The sequence below is a fragment of the Eschscholzia californica genome, unplaced genomic scaffold (assembly GCF_041429995.1).
Source record: "Eschscholzia californica isolate CP2 unplaced genomic scaffold, dmEscCali1.0.p SCAF_4, whole genome shotgun sequence".
NCBI lineage: Eukaryota > Viridiplantae > Streptophyta > Magnoliopsida > Ranunculales > Papaveraceae > Eschscholzia > Eschscholzia californica.
The window spans coordinates 11,276,912-11,302,158 of NW_028238461.1; the positions used below are offsets into that span (position 1 = coordinate 11,276,912).

A 25,247-nucleotide genomic window follows, 5' to 3' on the forward strand; every position below is an offset into this window, starting at 1 on the left:
GTAGTGATGTGTTCTAAAGATTTTGGTAGTTTTCGATTTTTGGTGGTCTTCACAACCTGTCACCTGTCCATCATCATGCGATGCACATGTACTAAATATGCACGCCATAACCACACCACCAATCCCTGTTTATAGAAGTCCTGCTTGCCCCCGTTGCCATATTATACATTGTCCCAAAATCGAAAGTGTGGAACTCAATATAGTGCGACTTCCAGTTGTTCGATAAAATGTTTTAGGATATCAAGCTATTTTACCTTTTGTTTGAATTTCTTGATATTGAGTGCTTGGGACTTGTGAAGCTTGATGTACCTGTAAGGCTTCTTCTGGATTTGCATGTTCAGTGGATGAGGTTGACATGGTAAATGGGCTGTTGGGGTAGTCGAAAGTGGAGGTATTATTAACTTTAAGGGAACATACCAAATTGCATTAGTGGCTCACATCATGAACAACCCAATTTATGTTGCTGCTGAAACCTATAAGGATCGTAAAGGAAATTTTAATTATCTATTATGATTTAATCATAATTGGGATGTCTATCAACTTTCTTTAAAATGTTGAAGGCATACATTAACAAGAAGAAATGACGTCAATCCACATAGACCACGTAACAGCCGACTTCAGTATTTTTGTGATTAAGCCTTGTGATGGGGAAGTTAGAGTACTAAACTTCACCATCCGTAGCCAATATCACAGAATGTTGTGTTTTTTGTTCATTTTGTTTATCGATTGACATGTTGGGAAAAACATATTTTTGTGGAGTACTGGATGGATAAAGTTGTAGGTTCTCAAATTGGTTGTAAGATAGGTTGAGTGCAATCTAGAGTATGCAATCAAACTTGAGGTTCCTATTAGTATACATGTGTAGCTTGACTTCGAGGAGTCGTAAAGATAAATGGTTTATTTATTTCAAACATAGACACCATTCTTCTTCTTCCCTTCTCAAAGGAATTCGTGGTAATTGTTCTTTTGCATTTCAGGTTGGCTGCAACTATCAACAATCTCTATTTGTTGTTCTGGCTTCTCAAAGGTAAACTATTTTTACTCATCCTTTGATATAAGTTTTTTGGTTAAATTGTTTTCTCCTTCTGTCTTTAATATAATATTTTCTTAGATTATTGTTTGAACAAATTTGAAAGTGAAGATCAAATTGTGTTACATAGTGAATTTCTTCATGATTTTTGTTATTGGTGGTTGAAAAGTGTTTGAATTAATGTCAAGGTAAAAATGAAAAATAGGAGTCCACTAATGAGTTAGATTCACCAAGTCAGTGATGTCTTCTTTCAGTATCAAAGAATCACCAATACAAGACTTTCATAGCCATACAAGTGAATTGATGCCTTAGATCTGAATTAGTGTGACTCTAATGTGAGTAACACTTCCACATAAAACTAGCAAAGCATTGAACATGAATTTGAGAGCTTTCTTTTCGGCTAATGGTTATAGTTATTAAAGGTTCAGATGGAACTACAAAATTTGAGCGTATATGCTATAATATGTATGGTGTTTTATAGAAATGTCCATGCCTTATGGCACAGTTTGTCTATAGAAGAAGAAGAAGACAAACCAAAATAACAACAATATAATCAGGTACTTTTTACAAAGGTCACAATAATGATTTTTTTTTCCTAAAATCTGTTGTTTCTCTCTATCTGGTTGAGTCTTTTTATACTTACTCTCTTTTGGAGTAGATTGTACTGTGAGATTCAAATTAAGATATGAATAATGCACAAGAATATATAGATAGATGAATGAGAGATGGTAGCACTATCTCTCTTCCATTGGCATAAATATTCACATCATAAAACCATACGTTTCCCATCAACTTGGGAACAATATGTCACAAGCAAGTTAGAGAACACAGTGAATTGTAAGTACTCTTAGAACTTTGATTTGCAGAAGAGTGAATTTCAAATAATTGCATGTTTATCATTTGAAAACAGTATGAGATCTACCATCTCATTCATTTCGAGAAGGAGAAGAAGAAGATACATCAAAAACGTTTCTCATTTTAAAATGATCTGAGTCTTGCTATTTCTCAAAAAGATTTGCTGACAAGACATATCAAAGCTTGTCATGACAAACTATTTAGGGACAAGACGAACGACATGTATGCTTCATATTATGTTTGACTGTTTGTTATGTTTTCACTTTTCTTAAGATTCTATTTTTTAATTTTTTATTACAAATAGGTTAATATTTCACTAATACGACTTAGATCTTAGTCTATCTCTAACACAATCTTTGGCGGAGAATATAATATTTTTTTCTAGATCAATATCTTCCTCGTGTGGAGACCACTTCCACTAGAACGATAAATGTGACTCATGGTCTCAATTGGTCGTGGTGTGGTACTGATGTGGCTTAGACTAGTTTATTAAACTAGAGTTATTTGTTGCCATGTGTTTCTGGTATTTTCCTTAAACAACTTATATTTTTCCTTTTTCTCATTTTCCACGGGTACATGAGCAAACATTGTAGCTAGCTCCAAGTCCAATCCAAAGAATTTTGCGAAATTTGTCGTTCAATTTCTATTTGTATTCTTCCCATTAATTAATGAGGAGTTTTTATTGGATTTATTTTCAATAAAAGCATTCAACTGTCCTTTTATTCTTCATATAATGTGATTAATGATTTCATTAACAGGAAATATAAAATTTTAGTAATGAACAAATGCAACATACGTATAACAATTGGATGCACTAAACCTTTGCAATGCAAATTAGATAATGTATCAAACAAGTTCATCCGTGCCGGAGGCACGGGTTATACCTAGTTTGTATACATTTATTATTTTAATATTATCATTATTGTCTGACCATATGAAATAATATAGGTACTCATATTTCAAACATATATTTTTCGACTTTTGTGGACATTTGTGGATATCTGAGGACATTGGTGAACAATTGGTAGACATTTACTATTTTAATATTATCATTATCATCTAATCATATGAAATAATATACTTGTACTCATATTTCAAAAATATATTTTTCGCCTTTTGTGGACTTTTGTGGACATCTGTGGATATCTGAGGACATTGGTCGACAATTGGTAGACATTTATTATTTTAAAATTATCATTATTATCTGATATATGAAATAATATACTTGTACTCATATTTCAGAAATATATTTTTCGACTTTGGTGGACATTTGTGGATATCTGAGGACATTGATTGACAATTGGTGGACATTTATTATTTTAATATTATCATTATTGTCTAATCATATGAAATAATATAATTTTGAAATATTTTAAAATTATATTTTTCGACTTTTGTGAACATCTGTGGATATCTGAGGACATTGATGGACATTGGACATTTATTATTTTAATATTATTATTATTATCTAATTATATGAAATAATATAACTGTACTCATATTTCAAAAATATATTTTTCGACTTAATTTTGTTAACATTTGTGGATATCTGAGGACATTGATGGACAAGTTGGTGGGCATTTATTATTTTATATTATCATTATTGTCTAATTATATGAAATAATATATTTGTACTATTATTTCAAAAATATATTTTTCGACTTTCGTAAACATCTGTAGATATCTGTGGACATTAATGGCCAATTGGTAAATATTTATTATTTTATACAGTAAAATAATATATTAATATAATATCAATATAATAGTAATATATTAATATGCTAATAATATAATATAATAATAATATAATATTATAATAATAATAATAATAATACAATAGTATAGTAATATAATAATAAGATAATATTATAATAATATGATAATAGTATAATAATATGATAATAGTATACTATAATAATATTATTACTTCTTCTTTTTTTGAAACCTGCAAAACCACATAATTCATAAGTGATACAATCACCAATTTTCTGGGATAATATCTTATTACTCTCGGCCAGATACTTGAGAGTTACATAAGTAAGTTCGCAGAATTTCGAATGTAAAGTGCCTCATGCATTGAGAGAAATTGACTATACACGAACAAAAATAAGAAAGAAGAAAGATGAAAGGATCCTAAAGATCACAGATGAAAAGACCCTATAAGTCAACAAAATAAGAGGAAAAAAACACCACCGTTATTACAATACTAGTACTAAAAGGACAGCGCTTTAGGGAAAGCAAAATAGTTTCCGGGGTGTGAAGACTTGGTCAAAAATTGGTCAATTTTGTTTGACAATTTTATTTTGTAAGTTGTTAGAGAGAAATAAAAATAAAAAACCCTCCACCTCACCTCACTCTCTCTCCACCTCACCTCTCTCTCTCCACCTCATCTTCTCTCTCCCCATCACTCTCTCTCTTCTCCGACCGGCGACCATGGAAAAAAACATATTTCACTCTCTCTCTCTAGAAACTCCGGCAAAGGGTCCCTTCGCCCGAGTTTCTAGAGAGAGTGAATTTTTTTTTCATGGTCGGAGAAGAGAGAGAGGTGAGGTGGAGATAGTAGGGGTGAGCAACGGTCGGTTTTTTTCGGTTTTGGCTCGAGTCGAAGCCGAACCAATAAGTGGCGGTCTGACTAAATCTTCGGCCGAAGTCGAGCCGATCATTCGGCCGGCCGACAAGGTTCGACTCGGTTTGGTTCGGCTCGGTTGAGTTCGATTGATCGGTTTAACCGAACACAATTTAGAGAAAATTGTAAACTAATGTTATTCATTTCATTGCAGATGTCGAAAATAAAAATTAAGAACCCATCGTATTTTTCCGCCATTACACACATATGCCGAGAATAAAAATCAAAAAATTCCTCGTGCTTTTCCTCCATTGCAAAAAAAAATAGAAGTGCGAATACAAAATCTATAATTTTAAGTTACTAACTAAGAATAAGTTGTGGTAAAAAGAAAATTAGTGAAGACTTACCTTTAAAACCTTTCAATCAAGTTGAATAGGTGGTTGATGAAGCCCACAACAACAACTAGGAAGGAAGAGAGATAATAGTATGGAAGACTTGATTAGGGGGTTTTCTAATTTTTTTCCTTTTTAGTTTAACACTTTCTAACTTTACAAAATTATTATTTCATTTTTCCTCAGGGTTCGGTCGGCTCGGTTTGGGCGGTTTCTAGAAACTTAAGTCGAGGCCAAACCAGACCGATTTTGGGTTGTTCGATTTTTCAGCCGAACCGAGTCAAACGGTGATCGGTTCGGCCGAAAAATCGATCGGTGCGGTACGACTTGGTTTGGTTCGGTTTTTGCTCACCCTTAGGAGAGAGAGTGAGGTGAGGTGGAGGGTGTTTTTATTTTGAAACATATTCCCCTTAAAATATGTTTCCCCGAAAAATTTTCAAAATTTTGCATAATCCCTTTAAAATTTCACACCCCAGAAACTATTTAGCTTTCCCCAAAGCGCTACTGGCCTACTAAAATAACCACCCTGGTCTTCACCGGAAATCCGTCGTCTTTACCGGAAAAACTTTTTTCATTACCGGAAAACCTTCTTCATCGCTGGAGAACCGCCGCCATCTCCGGAGAACCACCACCACCACAGAGGAAACGCCACCAATGCAACCACCCACTGCCCCATCACCGCCGTCACTAGAAAGCCGATTCTATCGCCGGGAAACCACCGCCATCGGCGGAAAGGGAAACCACCATTGCTAAACGCCACATACCACACAACCACACCAATCTGTTCATCAGCAACAACTCGGTTCTCACCAGATTCCAATCATGACTGGACGAATAAAAAATTGATCACTGATTCTAGATGGAAATCAATCACTGATTCATGAACTTTCTTTTGTTGTCCATGGGGGTTTTATGAAAGTATGAAGATTATTAAGAACATAAAGAAGAAGATGATTTAACGAGCAACATCATCGTGGTTGAAGAATTCCTTCAACGAATGACTCTTTTATCAAGATGTGAACAAAAGATTGAAGATGGATTTATTTAATCAATACTTTTGGATCTTCAAATTTCATATACTTTTTTTTTTTTATGATATTAAATTTCATCTACTTTCTAATCTAAGGATTCATTTTTTAAGATGAACGATAGGTTAAAAGATCAACAGAACCTTGAATTAATCCTTATGACTTGGTAAAATCTAAACAAAAAATTTGAAGCAAAACAAAGTATTATAATAATTAATTTTATATTAATAAGAATAATTATTTTTATTATCTTCCTTACTGAAATGTCCGTAAGTATCCTTAATGTCTTCCATATTTTGAGAAACATCTTATCTCCAAGAGCTCTCCAAATTTACACTAAAATGTATCTAAATGTCCCAAAACTAATTTGTCGTGAAATGTCTATAATTTCGTATCCCAAACGAATAATACAAATATTTCAGGACATTTGAAATGTCCCAATAGAACAACACGGACATTTGGAGACATTTGAAATGTCTTCAACCAATAACACAGATATTTGAAATGTCCCCAACCAATAACACGGACATTTCTCTTCCACTACCCCCTAGTTTTGAATGCAAGGGGCAAGGCCGGAGCCAAGGTTTAGAGTCTCACCTGGCTAGCCAAAAATCCTATATAACAAATTGCTTACTACTTACATCTACTCGCAAAACTGTTGGGTAGAGATAAATTTTTGGTGTATAATGTCTGTTTGTATCACTATTGTCACATATACCCGATTTGCTCTCGTTTCACCACCTGGTGCCTTAGTGAACCTAGGCGACCGACTAAATTGGACTGAGGAAAAGAAAAGCCCTATTCGAGTGAAGAAGAAACCATGAAAGAAAAAGAAAATTTAAAGAGATAAAATATGAAATTTATACTTTTATCTTGATAACTTCTTTCAATCTTTGCTAAGTTCGTAACTTCGGGACCTTGAGTTCATACCATATATTAAAACCCCATCATCAGATCAAATTCAAAGAAATCCAGAAAAGAACAACTACAATAGTTCTTGATGATCACTCAGACAATTTGGTGGAGTTGAATTTTTAGAAGTAAGAAACCTAAAAGTAAGACCTTACTGTTAGAATAGTGTAGAAGAGATGGAAAGTTGGGATTTTCGTTTCACCCAAAACCCTAGATTGAATCCTTTGACATAATGACATAAACCCTAGATTTCTTTTCTTCCCCAAATTTCTTACCAAAAGTTTTTGTTCCGCCAATCTCAAAGACTCAAACAGTCGACTTCTCAAACAAAAGGCCCCGCGGATACCTAAACCACCCTTACCACTAACAAAATATTACAAAACCAACCCCTGGTTGCAGCCAGGGGTTGTCTCCAAGTAGCTACGCCCTTGGAAAGGGGATAAAAGACTTGGTCAACCAAATTTGGCCCTGATGACTTATGGACAATATAAGACAAGGGGATTCTGAGTGCCTGACCAGCTGACCCTACTGGTTCCAATTCCTACAAGAACCAACTAAGTCAGACATAGGATTGCATTGGCGTGGTTCAATTTTCGTTCACCCTCTTCTCACTTTTCTCTCAACCTCTTCTCGGGCATTCTTTGGCTCTCTTGCTTTCTCACGATGCGTTATCTTCTAAATCTCTCTGATGCTCTGTCTTCTAAATCTCTCAGCCTACCATCTTACAGTCTCTCTTATCTCACATCCCTCTGAATCTCTCTCAATCACAAAGCCCATACAAGGGATCTCCATCCCAAAAATTCATCAGTCAAAACAATGTATCCTTGGGGTTGGTTCAGAAGATGATGAAACCTGTTCTTTAAACCTGTTATCTCTATCCCTAAAATGATGAATATAATCATATGGCACAAGACTGATTTATTAATGCTGCTGCAAAATCATTTAAATCAAGTACTTCCCAAAACAAATTCCTAAGACAAATAATCTCCCCACATCTGGTTACATATAGATGCATAAAATGTAGAACCAAACATGTAACTAATTTTTTATTTTGTAATTTCGGTTTACAAGCCAACAACCCTTGGTTGGAGTGGTAAGAGGTATAATCCCTTACAGGTCAAGGGTATGAGGCACACGCTGAACAATTCAAATAAAAAACTTCGGTTTACAAGTTTCAAGTTGAAAGACCTCTTTCAAAAAAAAAAGAAGTTGAAAGACCTCTAAGACTTGATTCCATACCTTCGAAAAATAATCTCCGATGGGCTTCTAGTTTATAAATTCCTCCACGAAAACTTATGTTATGCTAAAACCATAACAAATATTTAACTATTTTCTCTAAAAGAATATCCACATTTCGGGCATTCGTAAAAAACAGTCTGCCCTTCATCAGCCGATCTCAACTGCACAAAACATGAAAAGATGGGTCACTAAAATGACTTCTTGAGACAAAGTTCATCTTATAAAGAGAGGAAGAAGATTATGATATGATAGATTGATACCTGCTTCGTGTAGTATTCAACCTCATGGTGATGGCACGAAGGACATTCTAGACTAACCTATTTCAGGCGAAAAAAAATATATTTTAAGCTTTGAAAAACCGTAAATGTATGACTTCTACCAACAAAAAGATGAAAAGGAAGTAGTACTCACAAGTGGTCTTTTCACTTCTACCTCAGCAGTGTCTCCATCAAGTTCCACGAAAGGTTCAATTCCTAGATCCCTCCTAATATCCTATCAATACAAAAGAAGAAACTTGAACTATATTAATATATCATGATGAAAATACACTAATATTAGGGTAAAACCACTAGACAACAGACTAAGAACAGCTCAATTATATCACATAGATTGTTTTAATGCTAAGGTGTGTTTATATATGATCATAGTATCATGTAGTCATTATTCAAGGAAAATATGAAAATAGAAGGATTCAAATTAGCTCATTAAGGTTGTATTATATATCATTGATGGAACAGATTGAGTGATTCTAAATTTCTAATGGTTGCTAGCAAAAACCCATTTTGCTCTGAAACTAATAAGTACACCATACAAAGAGTAGAACTGTTAACTGAGTGACCCGAAACTAATAAGTCATTTAGTTCTCGAACTGCCCTCAAATCCTACCATCCTCTTCACTCTCTGTAGTAGCAATCCTTTCTGGCCGTTATTTTCCTCTAATAAAAAAGGGCTGAGTTCCCTTCATGTAGGGTTTTCTGTCATTCTTTGCTATAATTAAAAGGGTTAGTTCAAGTTCATGTAGGTTGAGTTTGGACCTTACTTTACACTGAAACTAGTTATTGATCAATCTCAACGATCGTAGTCACGGACTACTTCATCCATTTGAAATTTTATTCAATCATCTAACATAGCTAGCATCTGCAGATTCTATAGCTCCCCATTTTTCTCAACTCGTAGGTAATTTCTCCAGGCAAGTTGTTAGCATCGTGAAACTAATGCTTATCGGGTCAAGCTTTCTCCACATGAATAGTTGGACGTACAATCTTGGAGAATAGTTTGTAGCACTTCCTCAACATGAAATCTTCTTCCCCTTGATCTTCCACAATCTTTTATCTTCTACTTGGGTGAAATCCACATTTTAAGGGTCTTTAGTAGCTGAACTAGCATGGGTACTTCCAAATCATTCAGATTCCTCCTGAGATGGAATAGAAACTTGATACTGGGTCCCTTCTTTTGCGACATAGGTGGAATACGCTCAAAAAACTCGATCTTGGGTAGGGTTTTGTGCACTAACTATTGTTCCAAAAGTCTACCAAGTTATCGATGCCCACTTTTGATTTAGTAGTGACATCAAACCCTATGTCCACTCCACATCAAACCCTTTGTCCGTTCACAACACAAACCCCGCGAGCTTCAAATAAACCATCCGTTCTTCTATCAGCCCCACCACCATTAGTTGTAATATGGAATTGTTCCACTACACCAAATGAATCGAACTTGGGACCACCGGTATGCGGAGTAGGTCCAACCACTACACCAAATAGTGGTGGACAAGGAAAACTTTATTGATCATAATTATAGTATACATAGACATCACACAAAGATAACTTTACATAAATATAGAACCCCATACATGATCTTCATCAACCGTCTTATGTGTGCTTGATGGACGGTTAGTTACGGAATTTGTCCCTTTCATGGTGAAGGTCGGTGAGGATGGGCGTCGCATACATAGAGACCCACCATGATACCTCTATGGTGTGTGTGTGTGAAGAAATTTGAAGGATGGGTATCCCGCACAGAGACCCACCATGATGCTTCAATGTGCGCGCGTGTGTGCACGCGTGTGTGTGTGCGTGTCTCTGTGTGTGTGTGTGTGTGTGTGTGTGAGAGAGAGAGAGAGAGAGAGAGAGAATATAGGCCATACCTCAGCCGTGATAGTATAGCTTGTCTCTTTTCCAGCAATATCTGGTAATAAGATAACCTTAAATTTAAGGTAAACGGTAAATAAAAGATGATATGATCACTCTGGAAAGTAAGATATACTTTAACAACCTAACAAGTACTATATCAAAATCTCATTCTTCTTGTTTTACAAACATGTCCCTCAAATCAATTCAGTAGACATTACGGCCTAAAGCTAAACCTTAAATAAACTCCGAAGGAGCATCTTAATTAACAAAAAAAAGTGATTTTAGTATGTCTAGTTGCTCTGAACTTCACTGATCGCTCTAAGAAAGGATACTCACAACTATGAAATGTATATTTTGTTTACCTTAAAGGTCTCTAGTGATTTGTTTACCTTTACATAGACAAAAACATTCAAAGCTACACAGGGAAGAATTTTGTTTACCTTTAATGTCTCTAGTGAAACCGCATGAAGAGCACTCTGCGTACTTATGAGAACCCAGAGAAAGCAAAGTTCCGCAAATTTCACAAAACAGGAAATCACGAGCTCTGCAGTATGACATTTTTAACTTAATTTTAGGATATACTGTTAGAGTTTTAGAAAGTAGTGAAATTCATTAAAAAACGATGGCTTTCATCTCCAAAATGGCTTATCTAACTGGACCCCCTCGGTGACCTGTTAATAAGACGAGATTTATTTTGGTCTTCTTAGGAAAAGACTAAAATAAACCTTGTCTTATTCGCGACTTAGGCGAAGAAATCACCTAGGGGCTCATCATGAGGGTCTAGTACCTATGTTGTATTAAGCGAGAGGCGACTCGAGGCGACAAGGTTGTCGCCTCGCCTTAGCTCGCCTTGGCGCGCTTAGGCGAGCGCTTCAGGTTTGGTCCTGAATTTGAGGGTTACCTAAACAACATATATATTATATATATATATACAGAAAAAACAGTAGCTATAAGAAGAAATTTCAGTTGAAGAAGCAAAAAAAAGAGAGTTGGAGAAGAAGTAGAAGCAAAAAAGAAGTAGAATAAGACCAGAAAAATCAATAGCTATAATCTGTATTCATTAGAAAATACAAAGGAGTTTCAGTTGAAGAAGAACCAAAAAAAGAACAGAGTTAGAGAGAGAAACCCTCGAATATGGAGAGAAAAGAAGAACAAGAAAAAACAAAGAGAGAGAGAGAGATCGAAACAGAAAGAGAGGAAGAAAATAGAAAAAACAGAGAGAGAAAGACTGTACCTTCAACTTCAAAAGAGCTTCAACAATGGTGGATGAGGAAGATAGATGTCTTCAGTTGAGAGTAGATCGAATGCCCCTTCCCCATTTTGGTCGACTAGGGCAAACTAAGCCTAGGTTTTTGGACCTAAACTTTGGGCTTCACCCAGAAAAAGAACAAAAAGTCTGAAGGCAACTACTGGTCGCCTCAGATCGACTTCCTACTTCCCCTAGTCGACCTGAGGCGAGTCGATGGGGAAGCAATATTGAGGCGAGTCGATGGGGAAGCAATATTGAGGCGAGTCGATGGGGAAGCAATATTGAAGCGAGTCGATGGGGAAGCAATATTGAAGCAACATAGAGAAGGTCTTTCAAAGTAGACCCCTATGTTGTTAAGCGCGCCTTAGGCGACCAAGGCGCAAGGTCCTTGAACCCATCGACTCGCCTCAATATTGCTTCCCCTGGTATCGACTAAGCGCGCTTAGTCGACCGCTTCAGGTCGACTAGGGGAAGTAGGAAGTCGATCTGAGGCGACCAGTAGTTGCCTTCAGACTTTTTGTTTTTTTTCTGGGTGAAGCCCAAAGTTTAGGCCCTAAAACCTTGGCTTAGTCTGCCCTAGTCGACCAAAATGGGGAAGGGGCATTCGATCTACTCTCAACTGAAGACATCTATCTTCCTCATCCACCATTGTTGAAGCTCTTTTGAAGTTGAAGGTACAGTCTTTCTCTCTCTGTTTTTTCTATTTTCTTCTTCTCTTCCTCTCTTTCTGTTTCGATCTCTCTCTCTCTCTCTCTTTGTTTTTTCTTGTTCTTCTTTTCACTCCATATTCGAAGGTTTCTCTCTCTAACTCTGTTCTTTTTTTGGTTCTTCTTCTTCAACTGAAACTCCTTCGTATTTTCTAATGAATACAGATTATAGCTATTGTTTTTTCTGGTCTTATTCTACTTCTTTTTTGCTTCTATTTCTTCTTTTTTGCTTCTACTTCTTCTCCAACTCTCTTTTTTTTGCTTCTTCAACCGAAATTTCTTCTTATAGCTACTGTTTTTTCTGTATATATATAATATATATATATGTTTTTTAGGTAACCCTCAAATTCAGGACCAAACCTGAAGCGCTCGCCTAAGCGCGCCAAGGCGAGCTAAGGCGAGGCGACAACCTTGTCTCCTCGAGTCGCCTCTCGCTTAATACAACATAGGTCGAAGACAAGGGCGGAGCCAGGATTTCAACTTATCCGAGGCTAAGAACTTCATGGCAGCCAAAATGTTTAACTGAAAGTCACTACTAGAAGGTTTATACCTATGACTTGTGAGACATGTAAATTTGTAATACATGTAAAGGTGTTATTTGTAGGTAATTTCTAGTTACAACAATACATTCTTCATGATGCATCTCATGTTCATATAAGTTTTCTGACAATTTTTTTTAATAGTTCACAAAAATTAAAATTTAGTAATACCTGATGGTCGCGCAATAACTTGACATTATTCCAATTTGGTACCTGACTAAATATACCATTTCATGGAAAAACTTAAGTAAATTTACATTGACCAACGTGTACCTATGTACAAGATTTACCATATATCTCATGAAGTATGACAAAATACATACAAAAGGAAAGGTAGAAACATGATACAACAAAAAGAGACAAAAAACCACCAAGACTAAATATTAGCTGACCATCAAAAGAACACTACTTTGATATCAATCAAATATCCACTAAACATGAATCATACATCAAACAATATCAATCAACAATCAAATAAAGTAACTATGAATCAATTTATAACAGAGTAGATTTAGATTATGGTCTACCTAATATCTCATATAATATCTATCTATAAAGCAGATCATGTCTCATATCTCAATATAATATCTATCTAATAAAACAAATTATGGTCTCATATCTCAATATAATATCTATCTAATATTCCTTGAATGATTTGGTTGTAGGTTAGAGTAACTGAATCTTTTCTTGGTGATGGGGTTAACATATGTCAAGCAATTGATAGCCCAAGCTGCATTTTACATTGAATAAACCAGGCACACATTATTTGAGTGTCTTGTTTTCGTCAAAAATATGACTATTGCGTTTAATTCTCTTTTTCAATTTAAAATCAATATTTGTATCAAATATTTCACATTTCCATAAGCATCCTTAATTTTATTTTTTGACCCACTTAGCAAGCCACCCAAGAAACTTCAGTATCACTCTTTTGAGTGTTTTGAGCTTCAAGCTTCCCGATTCTTTGTTCTTTCTTGTGTTTCTTCTAACATACAAAGATACTCAATCGGGACCTACCTCCCACTTCCAGGCACCACCACCTGTCTCTCTCCGACTACCCTTACCTCCCCCATCCAAGGCGGAACCAGGATTTGAGGTCTAGGGGAGCATACCCCTCACTTAAAGTTAGAAAAAAAGAATTAAGAAGAAATCACTACATAATCTAGATGCATCTAGTACTTCCAAAACTAAAATCTAAAGACAATGAAAACAAGTTTTTCTCCTTCGTTATATACCCACGTGTGCGGAAGTTTTCAAACTTAATGCAATTACAAAGCAACTTTTAGATTGAACATATGTAGTTACAGAGAAAACAAATACAAATTGATTAAACTAATTAAGCAAAAGAAGAAAAGCAAGAACATACTACAAACTGATAAAAATATGTCCTGGTCAACTAGATTTGTTAAGAGATTAATCTTTGAATGTTGGTTTTGGTTGTTGTCTTTTCAAACGAATCCGTCTCTCGTAGTAATTGATCAAATGTCTGGGGTTTCAACCAATAGAAACATTTTAATATAAGAGGATTGAAATTTGGAAACTACATAAAAAACATATACGAGTCATACGATATTACGATGTAAGACATCAATATCGACAATTTTATTAAGTTGAACATTTCACAGAACATCTAATTCATATAATAACCATAGCAAAGACATCCGATTTGAGATGAGTTGTGATAAAGCAATTCGAGTAAATTGTTCAGTATACATGATAGTGAAAACTATGAGGAGAAAAACTAAGATCCAATTTTTTACTTATGAATGCTAATACTAATTGCAACTCATCTAATACGATAAATTGAGAGAAAGATTTAAACTAATTTACAGTCTAATAGTGATCAAGTAACGTCTATTTGATTAATAAAATTCAGATATTAGGTTTCTACACTAGATTTTCGTTTCAAACTATAAAATTAGATCAAATAACTATGTAAACTGTGAAGAACATACCTATAGAAGAACAACCAAAACCCTAAACACCAAAAAAAAAAAACAAAAAAGAATCCATTGAAGAACAGTAAACTATGGTTCAGATAAATGAAAACTAGGTTTTATCTATAGAAAATTACTAACCTTAACTTGGATATTGATTCTTGAAGAGTAAGAAAGAAAGAGTTGATTGTTCGGCTAGGGTTTACTGTTCTGGTCGGCAATTCCCGCAAACCCAACTCCTGCAAGCAAGGAACCCTGCCATACCGCTACAGAAAAAGAAAAGAAAAGAAACCCAACCTAACCAACGTCCAACCCGGACCATAACTCAAACCCTATACCCAAAGGCCCAACCAGAGTTTGAATGAGCGTGGGAGGCAGAGTGACGCAGAGGAGGAACCCTAATATCACTATTGGTATGATTTCCCTTTTTCTTTCTCTTTTATCCATCCTTTCTACTATATGATCCATGTCTTCGCTGAATATTGGTTAATATTGAGACAGATCTTATAACAAGTTTTATTGTTGAATATGGAGTGATTTTTTCTGGTTGATCTTCTTTAGTATCATCATTGTTATATGATTATTTTATATCAAATCAGATTTTGATTCATAGATCTGACCTTTGATTGAATTTCATAAGTATGATTTGACTGCTTATTAATTTCGAACTCTTTTGTTCCTATAATCTTTACCTGGTAAAGGAAGCATATAATCTTGAGTGGCTCTTCTGATTGGTGGATTACAAATGTACTTGCATTTAACTTATTGCTGAGTTGCTTTAGGTTAGAAAGTTAAAATGCTTTGAATTCATGCTAGAGTTTGTAGTGTTAGACGGTAATTACTATCGTAATGGAAACACGATCTTATGCTACCTAAAAAAAGGGTTTTTCAAATGTCACAAACTAGATTGCTTCACCGAAAAGTGGTTTTTCTTTTCCCTTCAAAAAATACTTCATCGTGTATCGTATAATTGGTTTGTTTACTGAAGGATATCAATCTCATTACAACGAGTAAAAGAAATTTGTATCCAGTCCAGACGAGAATCTTTAATCTAAGAAAGACATCAGTGAAAGGTATATGTACATCAACTTCCTAACAAGTTGGACTATGTTTTAGACGATTTTTCCAATTATACTGTACTTAGTTACACACAATCAATGGGAGAAGGATTTTACAGGTAGTCTCTAGATTAAAGATTCTCGTCTGGACTGGATACAAATCTCTTTTACTCGTTGTAATATATATAATTATACAATGCAGATGGTAAAACTACAGAATTTGAATGACATAATTGGTTCCTTCGAGTTTCTCTAAACTAGACTGCGAGCATTTCCATCTTGAACAAAATGTTGTCTTCATTCAATGTTATATGATCATACAAATGCTATTTCTTTCTAGCTGTTCATTACTGTGAGGACTTCATCTTGATTGGTAGATTGAATAGCATAGAAAAGAACAACCAATGATGAAACTATTTGTATATTTTAGGAGTCATAGGACTAGTGTTCATTTGAACTTGGTATTCCATTAGTGTATGGCTATAGTTGTTGACAGATAGCAGCTAATCTCTATCTCTCTCTCTCTCGTAGAGATTGAGTTTCTCTCTCCATAAATAGAATTCCTCGCCTTACATACTTGTTCCATAAGATAGATAGAGATTGTTTGAAACAGAGTGATTTATAAAGAACAATTAGTAAATCACAGAACAAAATTTGGTTCGGAATATGTAAATGGTTCCACTTTTAGCTTATCAACATCACATAATCCGACTGGTTCCCGATTTGATCCCTAGCTATGAAGTAAAACTCGCTGACCTATGCAGGCCTAGGGGTCACTCGAATGATGCACCTAGCGACATGAGACCTAGTTGTTTGATAATTGTGTTTGCCGGCAACTAGGGAGCCAATCAGCCGACTAGCCCGAGTCAAGCTAGTCGCTAGTAGCCGACTGACTCGGTGTTCCATTTTTGACTACCCAGCGAACTGGCGGACTAGCTTTGAATCCCAATTTCTATTGAATTGGCTGACTCGCTTGAATACCAATTTCTGCAGCATGATGTTCAGCAGTTTTCACTCTACAGGATTTTTGTTCTCTTGATATGTAAATTTGTACAAACACATAGTACGTTACCATTTTTTCTAATACTTTCATTGTGTTCGTAGGTGAATTTTATCCAATGGGTATAAAAATGTCTGACATAGAACCTGAAGTCCCTTCGAGTATAAAGAAAAAGATGAAGAAGAAGAGATTGGCATCTGATTTAGACCTCGCAGCTTCTTTGGCCACAAAAGATAAAGGTAACAGAGAGTTTTGGTATCTGAATTTTATGCTTTTTCTTATTACTTAATCTGAATTGTTAGTAAACTAAGAACTATGATCAGTTAATCCGCACTTTTTATTTTTCATTGCTTACCTTGAGAATTGGAAAAGCTTTGGTCAATAATAAACTGAAATTTCGGTTGATAATGTGAGAAGTTTAGTTGATGACAATAAAAGATGAAGTAAACCATCGATGCTCTATAGTTAAACAACGAAATAGCTTATGCTAGGCACTTTCATCCATCTTTGAGCTGGTCAAATACCTTTATGATTAGTGTTGTTATAATAAATCTAGTATGGGCTAGAATTTGTCGGCAGACAAATATGAAAGATCACTTGTAGAGTCTATCTGCAAGATAGTTGTTGTCACTGACTCGATGCTAAATATTTAATTTTAATCCACGAAAAGTGCTTTACAAATCAAGTCACTATTTTGCATTCGTTACTCTATGAAGTCCATATGGATGTGACGACATTTTCATAACACAGTAGGTGGTAGCACCAGATATCTGACTCAGGATTTAGTTGGTTTGGTTTAATGACTGAAATTGATCTATAGATAGTTAGTTTAGTCAGTGTTTCAGATCAGAAATTCAAAACTAACCTTGTTATTGAATATTCTTAGATTATGTAGAGGCTAAAGATGAGCTGCATGTGGAAGATGATTTAAATGAACCAACCATGGGAGAGAAACTTGCAAGTTTAAATTTAGTTGACGATGAGAAAAGCAAGAGTCTTGAAGAGGAGGAGCATGCACCTGGCCCAAAGCCACCAAGTGCTGATTCAGTTCATGTTTTACTCAAGCAAGCATTACATGCTGATGATCGCGCTCAATTATTGACCTGCTTGTATACCCAAGATGAAAAGGTTTGCAATGTGAATTGATGATATACAGACACCCCCCCAATTTGATCAATCCGTGTTTATAGTAATCCGTGGGGTAGGCACATAAATTGATTTGATAGTTTTACTTTTATGCTTACTTGATTGCAGGTTATTTCAAATACAACCTCGCTATTGAATCCATCAGATGTTCTGAAACTTTTGGACTCCCTGATATCTATAATGCAGTCAAGGTAAAACTCCTTTAATCTGAAATAGATTATTATGTTAGAAATATCAGATTCATGTAGTGGGTATGTGAGCTAGAATTCTTGTTGATTTGTTATAGACCACTTTGAAAGAAATACTTCAAATACAGCCTCTTTTTCCTATAAGTTTCTTGTGGGTTTAGACCAACAAATCGCGGATCAAATGGTCTCTATCGTTCTGTTTGGGAAGGTTCAACTTGATGTGTATCTGGTGGATGTGTTTTATCTCAGGGGTGCTGTACTTGCCTGTGCTCTTCCATGGCTAAGAAGTTTACTTCTCCAACATGCAAGTGGTATAATATCGCAAGAGTCTTCCTTACTTGCTCTTAACTCTATATATCAGGTCAGTATCTTTAGGTTAATTTACTTCACTACTTGGAAACAATGCTTTTAAAAGAAGCAAATAGAAAATAAAAATAAGGATTTCTGTTAGTTGACAATCCAGATTCCAGAAATGAGGTTTTAGAAAAAATTTATAGAACCCGAGAATCTCAGATGCACTTGAAACTTTCAAATAGTTTTGTTCAATCTGAAAACTGTGTTTGAATCTAAATAAACTAAGAGTACATTCATTTTGTTAAACACATGATAGATTTTTCTTGTGAAATTCTGAAGTCTATATGTAGAAACGAAAAAAATTTCAATTTTGTTTCTTGGAATGTCAAAAGAGGAAAACCCGTTGGCAACTTAAGCAATTATCCACTTTTCCCTTATGTACAAGAAATTGAAACTGAATCGAGATCATGGACTAAACCTTCAGATTGTTTATTACCTTTTCCTCTACAGCTTATTGAATCTAGAGTTTCAACTTTTCGGCCCGCTCTTCAGTTGTCTAGTTGCTTGGACTACCTCTTTACAGATGTGAGTTGATAAAAGCTTTTCCTTCAAACAAAATCTGGCAGATCTTTTGGCTTCTAAGTACTGACTTAACTTTGCTTCTTCATGAACAGATAACAGAGGATGAAGATGGTGAGTTAAGCAAGATTACACCTGCAGTTTATGAAGATAAGGATGAAAGTGATGAAGAATCTAAAGACGATGTTATGGACGACGAAGATAATGAAGAAGAACCCCAGGAGGGGGTAATTGATGGGAGTGTTAGCGACTTTGATGAAAGTGATGATAATGATGTCTTTAGTGATTAATTGAATTAAAATCCTTCGTCAAATCTAATTAAGGGTTTTATAGAGAAGTAGAGTAGCTTAAAATTCAAAACCAATCCATGGATGAACATTAAATTGAAAGAGGGTGAATGAAAATTTTTGTTGGTAGACAGAAAGGTCTGTGGGTGGGGTGGGGGGTATAGTAACATAAATGGATGATGAACAAATACCCACGGTGAACGTGAGAGAGTACCATTAGTTTTCAATTTAATATAACGCCTCAGATTAAAAGAAAATTAAATAGTTGGTTAATTCTCACTGATATGTGAATGGAGGAAAGTAAGGAAAAGGGATGATAAATAGTCATCTGAGTGTGGATTGTGAATGGTTTGAGTACTTGTGAGTAGTCACATTAGGGCTCCCATTAGAAGAGAATTAAATAATTTATTACTTCTCAATTATATGTGATAATATAGGAGTTAATTGAGAATTTAAATTACCAACCAGATTTTTTTACTAAATGAATTGATTATTGGAAGAGTAAAGGTGACTTAAATGAGAACATTTATGGTGAAATTTAAGGATTAAATACAAGGTGTCATCTTCCAATCCAGTTGGCAATTTTTGTTTTTTTAATCCTAGTCAGCTTGTCCTAATCACAACCAAGCGGTTTTGTTATATAGATGTTTTACAACATTATTTCGAGCTAAATTAGGTTCTGATGGGCCCTGTTTCTTGTCTCTCCTGAAAAGTTTTCGATCAAGTCCAACTCGACCTAATGAAGCTTGTGACAATTCAGGCGTGGTTTTCATTGAGTCTGGCATGTATTTTTTTTTCTTTTTAGGCGATGGAGAGCACATGGAGCTTTTAAACGTATCACGTGTGAGTCTTGGTCTGATACCATGTTAAGTTTGTAGTCATCTAACTCAATTAGTTAGCAATGAATTGAGAGCACCTAGACATTATATTTTTGGTTACTAGATTCACCTTCGTCCTCGTGGGACTATTCTCACAGAAAGGAACCGCTTCTTCCCTACTCACCCTAAAATTAACTTTATACATCTCGTGTGAATGATTTTTTAGTACAAACTTTAGCATAATGTATTATTACAATCTTAAAAATTACAAATTTGACTATAATTCATTATTAAACAGATCAATACATAAATAAATCTCACTTTATTTTGGTTTTGACACTCCACTAATTAAAATGGGCAGAGAGAGAGAGAGAGAGAGAGACGCACACAAAGAGTGACTGAAACACAGTTCATCAAACTTGGTGAAAGACAGGTACTACATAGAGAGGGTTTTTTCTGTTGCAAGCCATACCAAAGCCTTCAGTCATGTCTAGTTCCTCAAAGATTTCACCTTTAGGAAGTTCCCAGTTAAACCAGTACAAGAGACTGGCAAGAGTAATCTCTACGATAGCAAGACTGAACGGCCCCCCAGGGCATGCCCTTCGTCCTGATCCGAAAGGAATGAACTGAAACTCTTGGCTTTTAAAATCTATTGGGTTTTCGATAAATCTTTCAGGACGAAATTCTTCGGCATATTGCCATAATCTAGGATCCCTATGAATAGCCCATGCATTTGTCATAATTCTTGTATTTGGAGGAATATCATAACCTTTTATCTTGGTAATCTTATTGGTCTCTCTTGGGGCCAAGGTAGGTGCAGGAGGATGTAACCTTAAGCTCTCTTTAACAATACATTTCAAGTAGTCCATTTGATTAATATCTTCCTCTTCCACTTTTGGTTTCTTTCCAACAACTCTTCTTACTTCTTCTTGAGCTCTCTTCATCACTCTTGGGTTCTTTATGAGTTCGGCCATCACCCATTCCGTTGTACTTGAAGTCGTATCCGTTCCAGCAACAAACAAGTTCTGATAATGTTTAAAATGACAAATAAATTACAGATGCACAGGCACATTGTTTCGTAGATATGAAAAATTTCATTGTTAGTGAGTATATAAAGGTTGTAGCTAGCTTACCATTGTGATTGCTTTGATGCCATCCCGGGTCAGACTAGAGTTTGTCTTTTGTGCTTCTAGCAGAATGTCTATTAAGTCTTTTTTATCTGATTCTTCTTTTTGGTCATTATGAAAGTTTTGGGTTGATCGGAGATGCTCGTCGATTACTTCTTCGAAGAAGGTATCTAGTTCTTGGTGCGTCTTCTTGAACTTCCTATTTAATCCAGTAAGAACATCCATCCATCCAAATGTTGGGAAGGTGTCCTCAAAACTAAGTGTACCAAATAGATTCATCACCTCCTTTGACAATTTACCAAATCTGTTCTCATGACCTCCTTCATATTTGTCTCCAAAAGCACACCTAGAGACTATGATATTTGAAAGACATGGCAATATGTCACTTAAATTAACTTGCTCATTCTTCCTAGACGCACGAGTAATCCTCTCGATCATATCGGCAACTCCTTCTTCTCTCACATACTTGAAAGATCGCACTCTCTTAATACTTAAGAGCTCAAGAAAACAAATCTTCCGAATTTGCTTCAAGTACTCACCATAGGGTGCGAAACCAAGGTCGATGCATCCATAAAGCAAAATTCTAGCAGCTTTCATAGAGGGCCTATTAGAGAAAATACGATCTTGATTCATGGTTATCTCGGCAGCTATTTCCGCGGAAGAAACTATCACCATGGGAACCTGGCCAAAGTACAAGAGCATGAGTGGCCCATGCTTCTCAGACAAATCTCGGAGAGACCGGTGAAGCAGTGTACCTAGCTGGTGAAGGTTTCCAATGATTGGAAGCTTGGGAGGAGAAGGTGGTAGATTGAGTTTCTCCATGGAAGCTCCATGATGGAGCTTAATCAAAAGAAGAAAAGAGAATATGAGAATAAGAGCAAAGTAGAATGGGTGCAACAATAGTTCTTGTTGGATTAGCTGGATCCATTTCATCATATGTAAAAGAAGTGATGGATCCATTTTCAGCTCAAGATTAGTATTTCTTGTCTATGTTTCTATATGACTTCGTTTATAACCTATCAATTGTTGAACAATTGCATTATTAATAAAAACATTGGATCAATAATTTATTACTTAGTGCATTGACATGATGTCCTGACTGATTCCAAATGTAGAATATAATCTTTTTTAGATTGATGTTTTGAGCCTTGAGGTGATCTCAATCTTATTAAAAATTAGAAAAAAATAATTGTAGTACTATTTTATTTAGGTTGAGACTTGATACTCAAGATTGGTGGTTTAAGGTTTCTCTCCCAAACTGAATTCAAGAGGTATGACTTCCCATACTTTCATAAACTCACCATGAGTCCCTTGAACTACAAATTTAGGATTATCCTAACAAATCAGTCAGGTTGCTAAAACATAGTGATGGATTAGGTGAAGGGGTCCCTTGATCTGTCGAAGAGAAAGTATTCCTCTCTCCATTTTGTGAGAAAAGTCTCACATGAAAAAAAGTTATCTCGTAATTAAGAATATAATGTTTAGGTAGTCTCCAATTAAGTTAGATGACGAGAAAGTTATCAGTGTCAGAGATAAACGTGCTCTACTTGTTAAATTTGAAAGATAAAAGTGCTCCGCGTCAGCCAAAAAAGGAAAAAAACAAACATGTGTAGTTATATCAAACAAACATTTAGTATTTTAAGATATAACTTCTAGGTCAATTTCAACAAAAAAAAAAAAAAAGTCAGCGCTTTGGGGAAATAAAAATAGTGGGGTGAAATTTTTTGAAAGGAATGTGTGAAATTTTAGAGATTTGCCGGGGAAACAAAATTCAAAAGGAAACAAAACATTTCTTCTTCATCATCATCTTCAACTCCGACCGCCAACTCCGACCACCAACTCCGGCCACCAACTTCGGCCACCACCTCCGGCCACAATCACCACCACCACACTTTTCTCTTTTTGTTTATTCCTCCTCTCCTCTCTCTCTCTCTCTTATAGTTTGTCTCTCTCAATCTCACAGTCCCCCCCCCTCTCTCGCATACACAGTTTCGGTGAAGGGAAAACTTTTCCTTCGCCGGAACAAGACCTCGAGGAGGATTTCACCAAACCCTCTTCGAGAGTTTCGTGGGCTGACCCCGACCACAAATTCTGAAACTGCGACAAAGAGAGAGTTTAGGGAGAATGAGAGTGAGACCGAGTATTAGGGTTTGTTGATAAGAGAAACCGAGATACAATGAGAGAGATGAGAGAGAAAACGAGATATAGTGAGAGCGATAAATAGAGAAGAGAGAGAGAGAGAGAAGCAAATGATAATGGTGGTGGCCAAATTTAAGTGATGATGGTGGTGGCCGGATTATGGTGACCCTTGCCGAAATAGAGAAGAGATGGTCAACAAATTTGTTCCCCCCCTAACAATAAGAAAATATACTGGTAAAGTTGACCAATTTTTTGACAAAGTCTTCACACCCCGAAAACTATTTTGATTCCCCCAAGACGGTGGCCAAAAAATACTTTCTAGGTCAAGGAAGAAAGTGTAGGTATAGGCGAATCAAATTTGGTAGGCTTGGTAGGCTTATGCTTATTGACCCCTCGGCCTACCAACCTCACACTAGCAACAATAATCCAACACTATGTAACCCAATAATAAATATTGAAGCCTAAAAAGTATTGGTCGGTGTAATGGGGAAAAAAATTTCCGAGGTGTAAATTTATGGGTGGAAACAAAGAAATTTTCCGAGGTGTAAAGTTATGGGTGGAAGCAAAAGTAGTTTTAAACTTATTGTTCCCTCCAAACCCAAACCCTTATAATTGTTAGCTTCTTCCCCCTTCTTCCTTTCCCACTATCACCATTTCCGACGACTTTTATCACAAATTCTGGCGACACTTCCACCATTTCCGACGACACTTATTCTCTCTTATCTTTCCTTTTTTTCTCCTTTCTTTCTTTCTTGTCTTGTCTCTCTATCTCCGGCGAAGAGGCCTTCGCCGGAGCCAAGATCTGGGCTCATCTTATTTCGAAACCAGAGCTAGTCGGGTTTGAAACCAAACACGAATCTGATTTCAAAATCAGACGAATCTGGTTTTGAACTAGACGAGCTCCGGCAAAGAGGCTCTCCCCTTCGCCGGAGAAAGAGATAGAGAAGACAGAGAGTGAGAAGAGAGATTTGTAGTGAGAGATATAACAGAGAGTTCTATTATGTTCTAAGCAATTTCATTTTATCAAGATTGTTTTCTCTTCATCTCATCTTTCTCTCTGTTAAAAACAGAGAATCAATGGTTATCTATTTATTTGGTTAAAGAAGAAAAGCAAGAAAGAACAAAACAGTGAAGATAGAGGAGTTGCCTAAGGAGGAAGAAGACCCTGTTTGGCTCGAATTTCTCACTGGAAAATAATTTTCCCACATTGCAGGAAAATCATTTTCTCCAGGGGAGTGTTTGGCGTTCACAGTGAAAATAGTTCTGAGTGAGAAAAGTTATGTTTCTGTCTCCTTATTTATCTTTTATTCTTCACATTTTATTGATTTAATCTTATTTTCCATGAGTAACTAACCATCCTATCTAAGGTTTAGATGAAGTCCACGATAATTATGTTATAGATATGTTTTGTATGTGAGTCGAGAAATTCCTAGATCGAATAATCATATATTTTAAGTTCTTATTGGTTTTAATGATAACATCCTCCGGATTTTAGACCATTCATGTGATAAAATCCGAGTAAAATAAAGAATTTAGTTGACTAAGACAAGTATATCATCTGTAGGATGGTTACGTGGATGAAATCGAAAACCCTAGGTTCTCCCTTTTTCTTAGTACTAAGTTATTTGCTATTTTTTTTTATCCATCTCTTTTCGGATCATCTTACCATCAATCTTCTTTTGAAATCATAATAGTTTTAAGGTTAGAAATCAAGTTTACTAAGTCTCCGCGGATCGACCCCAGTCTTACCGGAAAATTACAACTTGACACCCGTGCACTTGCGGGTGTAGACCTTTTAGCGAAACTTTCAAGGCCCATCAGACTTCTAATTAGTTGTATTACGGTTCTAATTGTATTAGATTTAGAACTCATGTATTACTATATATACTCACATTGTAACCACTATGAATACAAGCAAAGTTAATTGTATTTTAATATCCCTCTCTTCCTCGGTTTGCATCTCTCTCTCTCTCGTTCTCACCTTGTTTTTGGTTCATTAAAACATTCAAGTTCTATAACTTTACAGAC

General features: G+C 35.7%; 3 protein-coding genes across 16 annotated transcripts in view; 1 reads left to right on the forward strand and 2 right to left on the reverse strand.

Moving 5' to 3' along the window:
* The window catches only part of LOC147542666 (uncharacterized), a 35,971-nt gene extending 19,509 nt beyond the window's left edge, over window positions 1-16,462 (reverse strand). The window contains exons 1-8 of one of the 13 annotated variants that reach the window (XM_086634688.1): window positions 14,725-14,858; window positions 14,602-14,623; window positions 12,821-12,862; window positions 10,595-10,698; window positions 10,169-10,209; window positions 8,434-8,514; window positions 8,283-8,339; window positions 7,807-8,183 (exon numbers count right to left, since the gene is read on the reverse strand). In XM_086634688.1, the coding sequence (XP_086490814.1) occupies window positions 8,106-8,183; window positions 8,283-8,339; window positions 8,434-8,514; window positions 10,169-10,209; window positions 10,595-10,698; window positions 12,821-12,846 (387 nt within the window). In that variant the 5' untranslated portion in view covers window positions 12,847-12,862; window positions 14,602-14,623; window positions 14,725-14,858 and the 3' untranslated portion in view covers window positions 7,807-8,105. Of the gene's footprint in view, window positions 1-7,806; window positions 8,184-8,282; window positions 8,340-8,433; window positions 8,515-10,168; window positions 10,210-10,594; window positions 10,736-12,820; window positions 12,867-14,601; window positions 14,624-14,696; window positions 15,059-16,376 lie in introns of those variants that run through there. The other 12 variants (XM_086634686.1, XM_086634695.1, XM_086634692.1 and 9 more) reach the window with 12 other exon arrangements.
* LOC147542668 (uncharacterized) lies at window positions 14,890-19,272 on the forward strand. Its single transcript, XM_086634683.1, has 7 exons — window positions 14,890-14,996; window positions 16,746-16,880; window positions 17,528-17,769; window positions 17,896-17,978; window positions 18,225-18,336; window positions 18,780-18,854; window positions 18,944-19,272. Exons 1-7 carry the CDS (start codon window positions 14,945-14,947, stop codon window positions 19,136-19,138), a joined length of 894 nt encoding a protein of 297 aa, XP_086490809.1. The 5' UTR covers window positions 14,890-14,944; the 3' UTR covers window positions 19,139-19,272.
* Window positions 19,273-20,135: 863 nt separating this feature from the next.
* LOC147542669 (cytochrome P450 71A1-like) lies at window positions 20,136-22,097 on the reverse strand. Of its 2 annotated transcripts, XR_015224210.1 has the most exons (3): window positions 21,087-22,097; window positions 20,275-20,978; window positions 20,136-20,230 (listed from the first exon to the last, which is right to left on the reverse strand). XR_015224210.1 is itself a non-coding variant. In XM_086638111.1 (2 exons), exons 1-2 carry the CDS (start codon window positions 22,038-22,040, stop codon window positions 20,367-20,369), a joined length of 1,566 nt encoding a protein of 521 aa, XP_086494237.1. In that variant the 5' UTR covers window positions 22,041-22,094; the 3' UTR covers window positions 20,219-20,366. The 2 variants fall into 2 exon arrangements, 1 of the variants encoding a protein (XP_086494237.1); XM_086638111.1 differs by having other exon boundaries at window positions 20,219-20,978; window positions 21,087-22,094.
* Window positions 22,098-25,247: the final 3,150 nt, after the last annotated feature.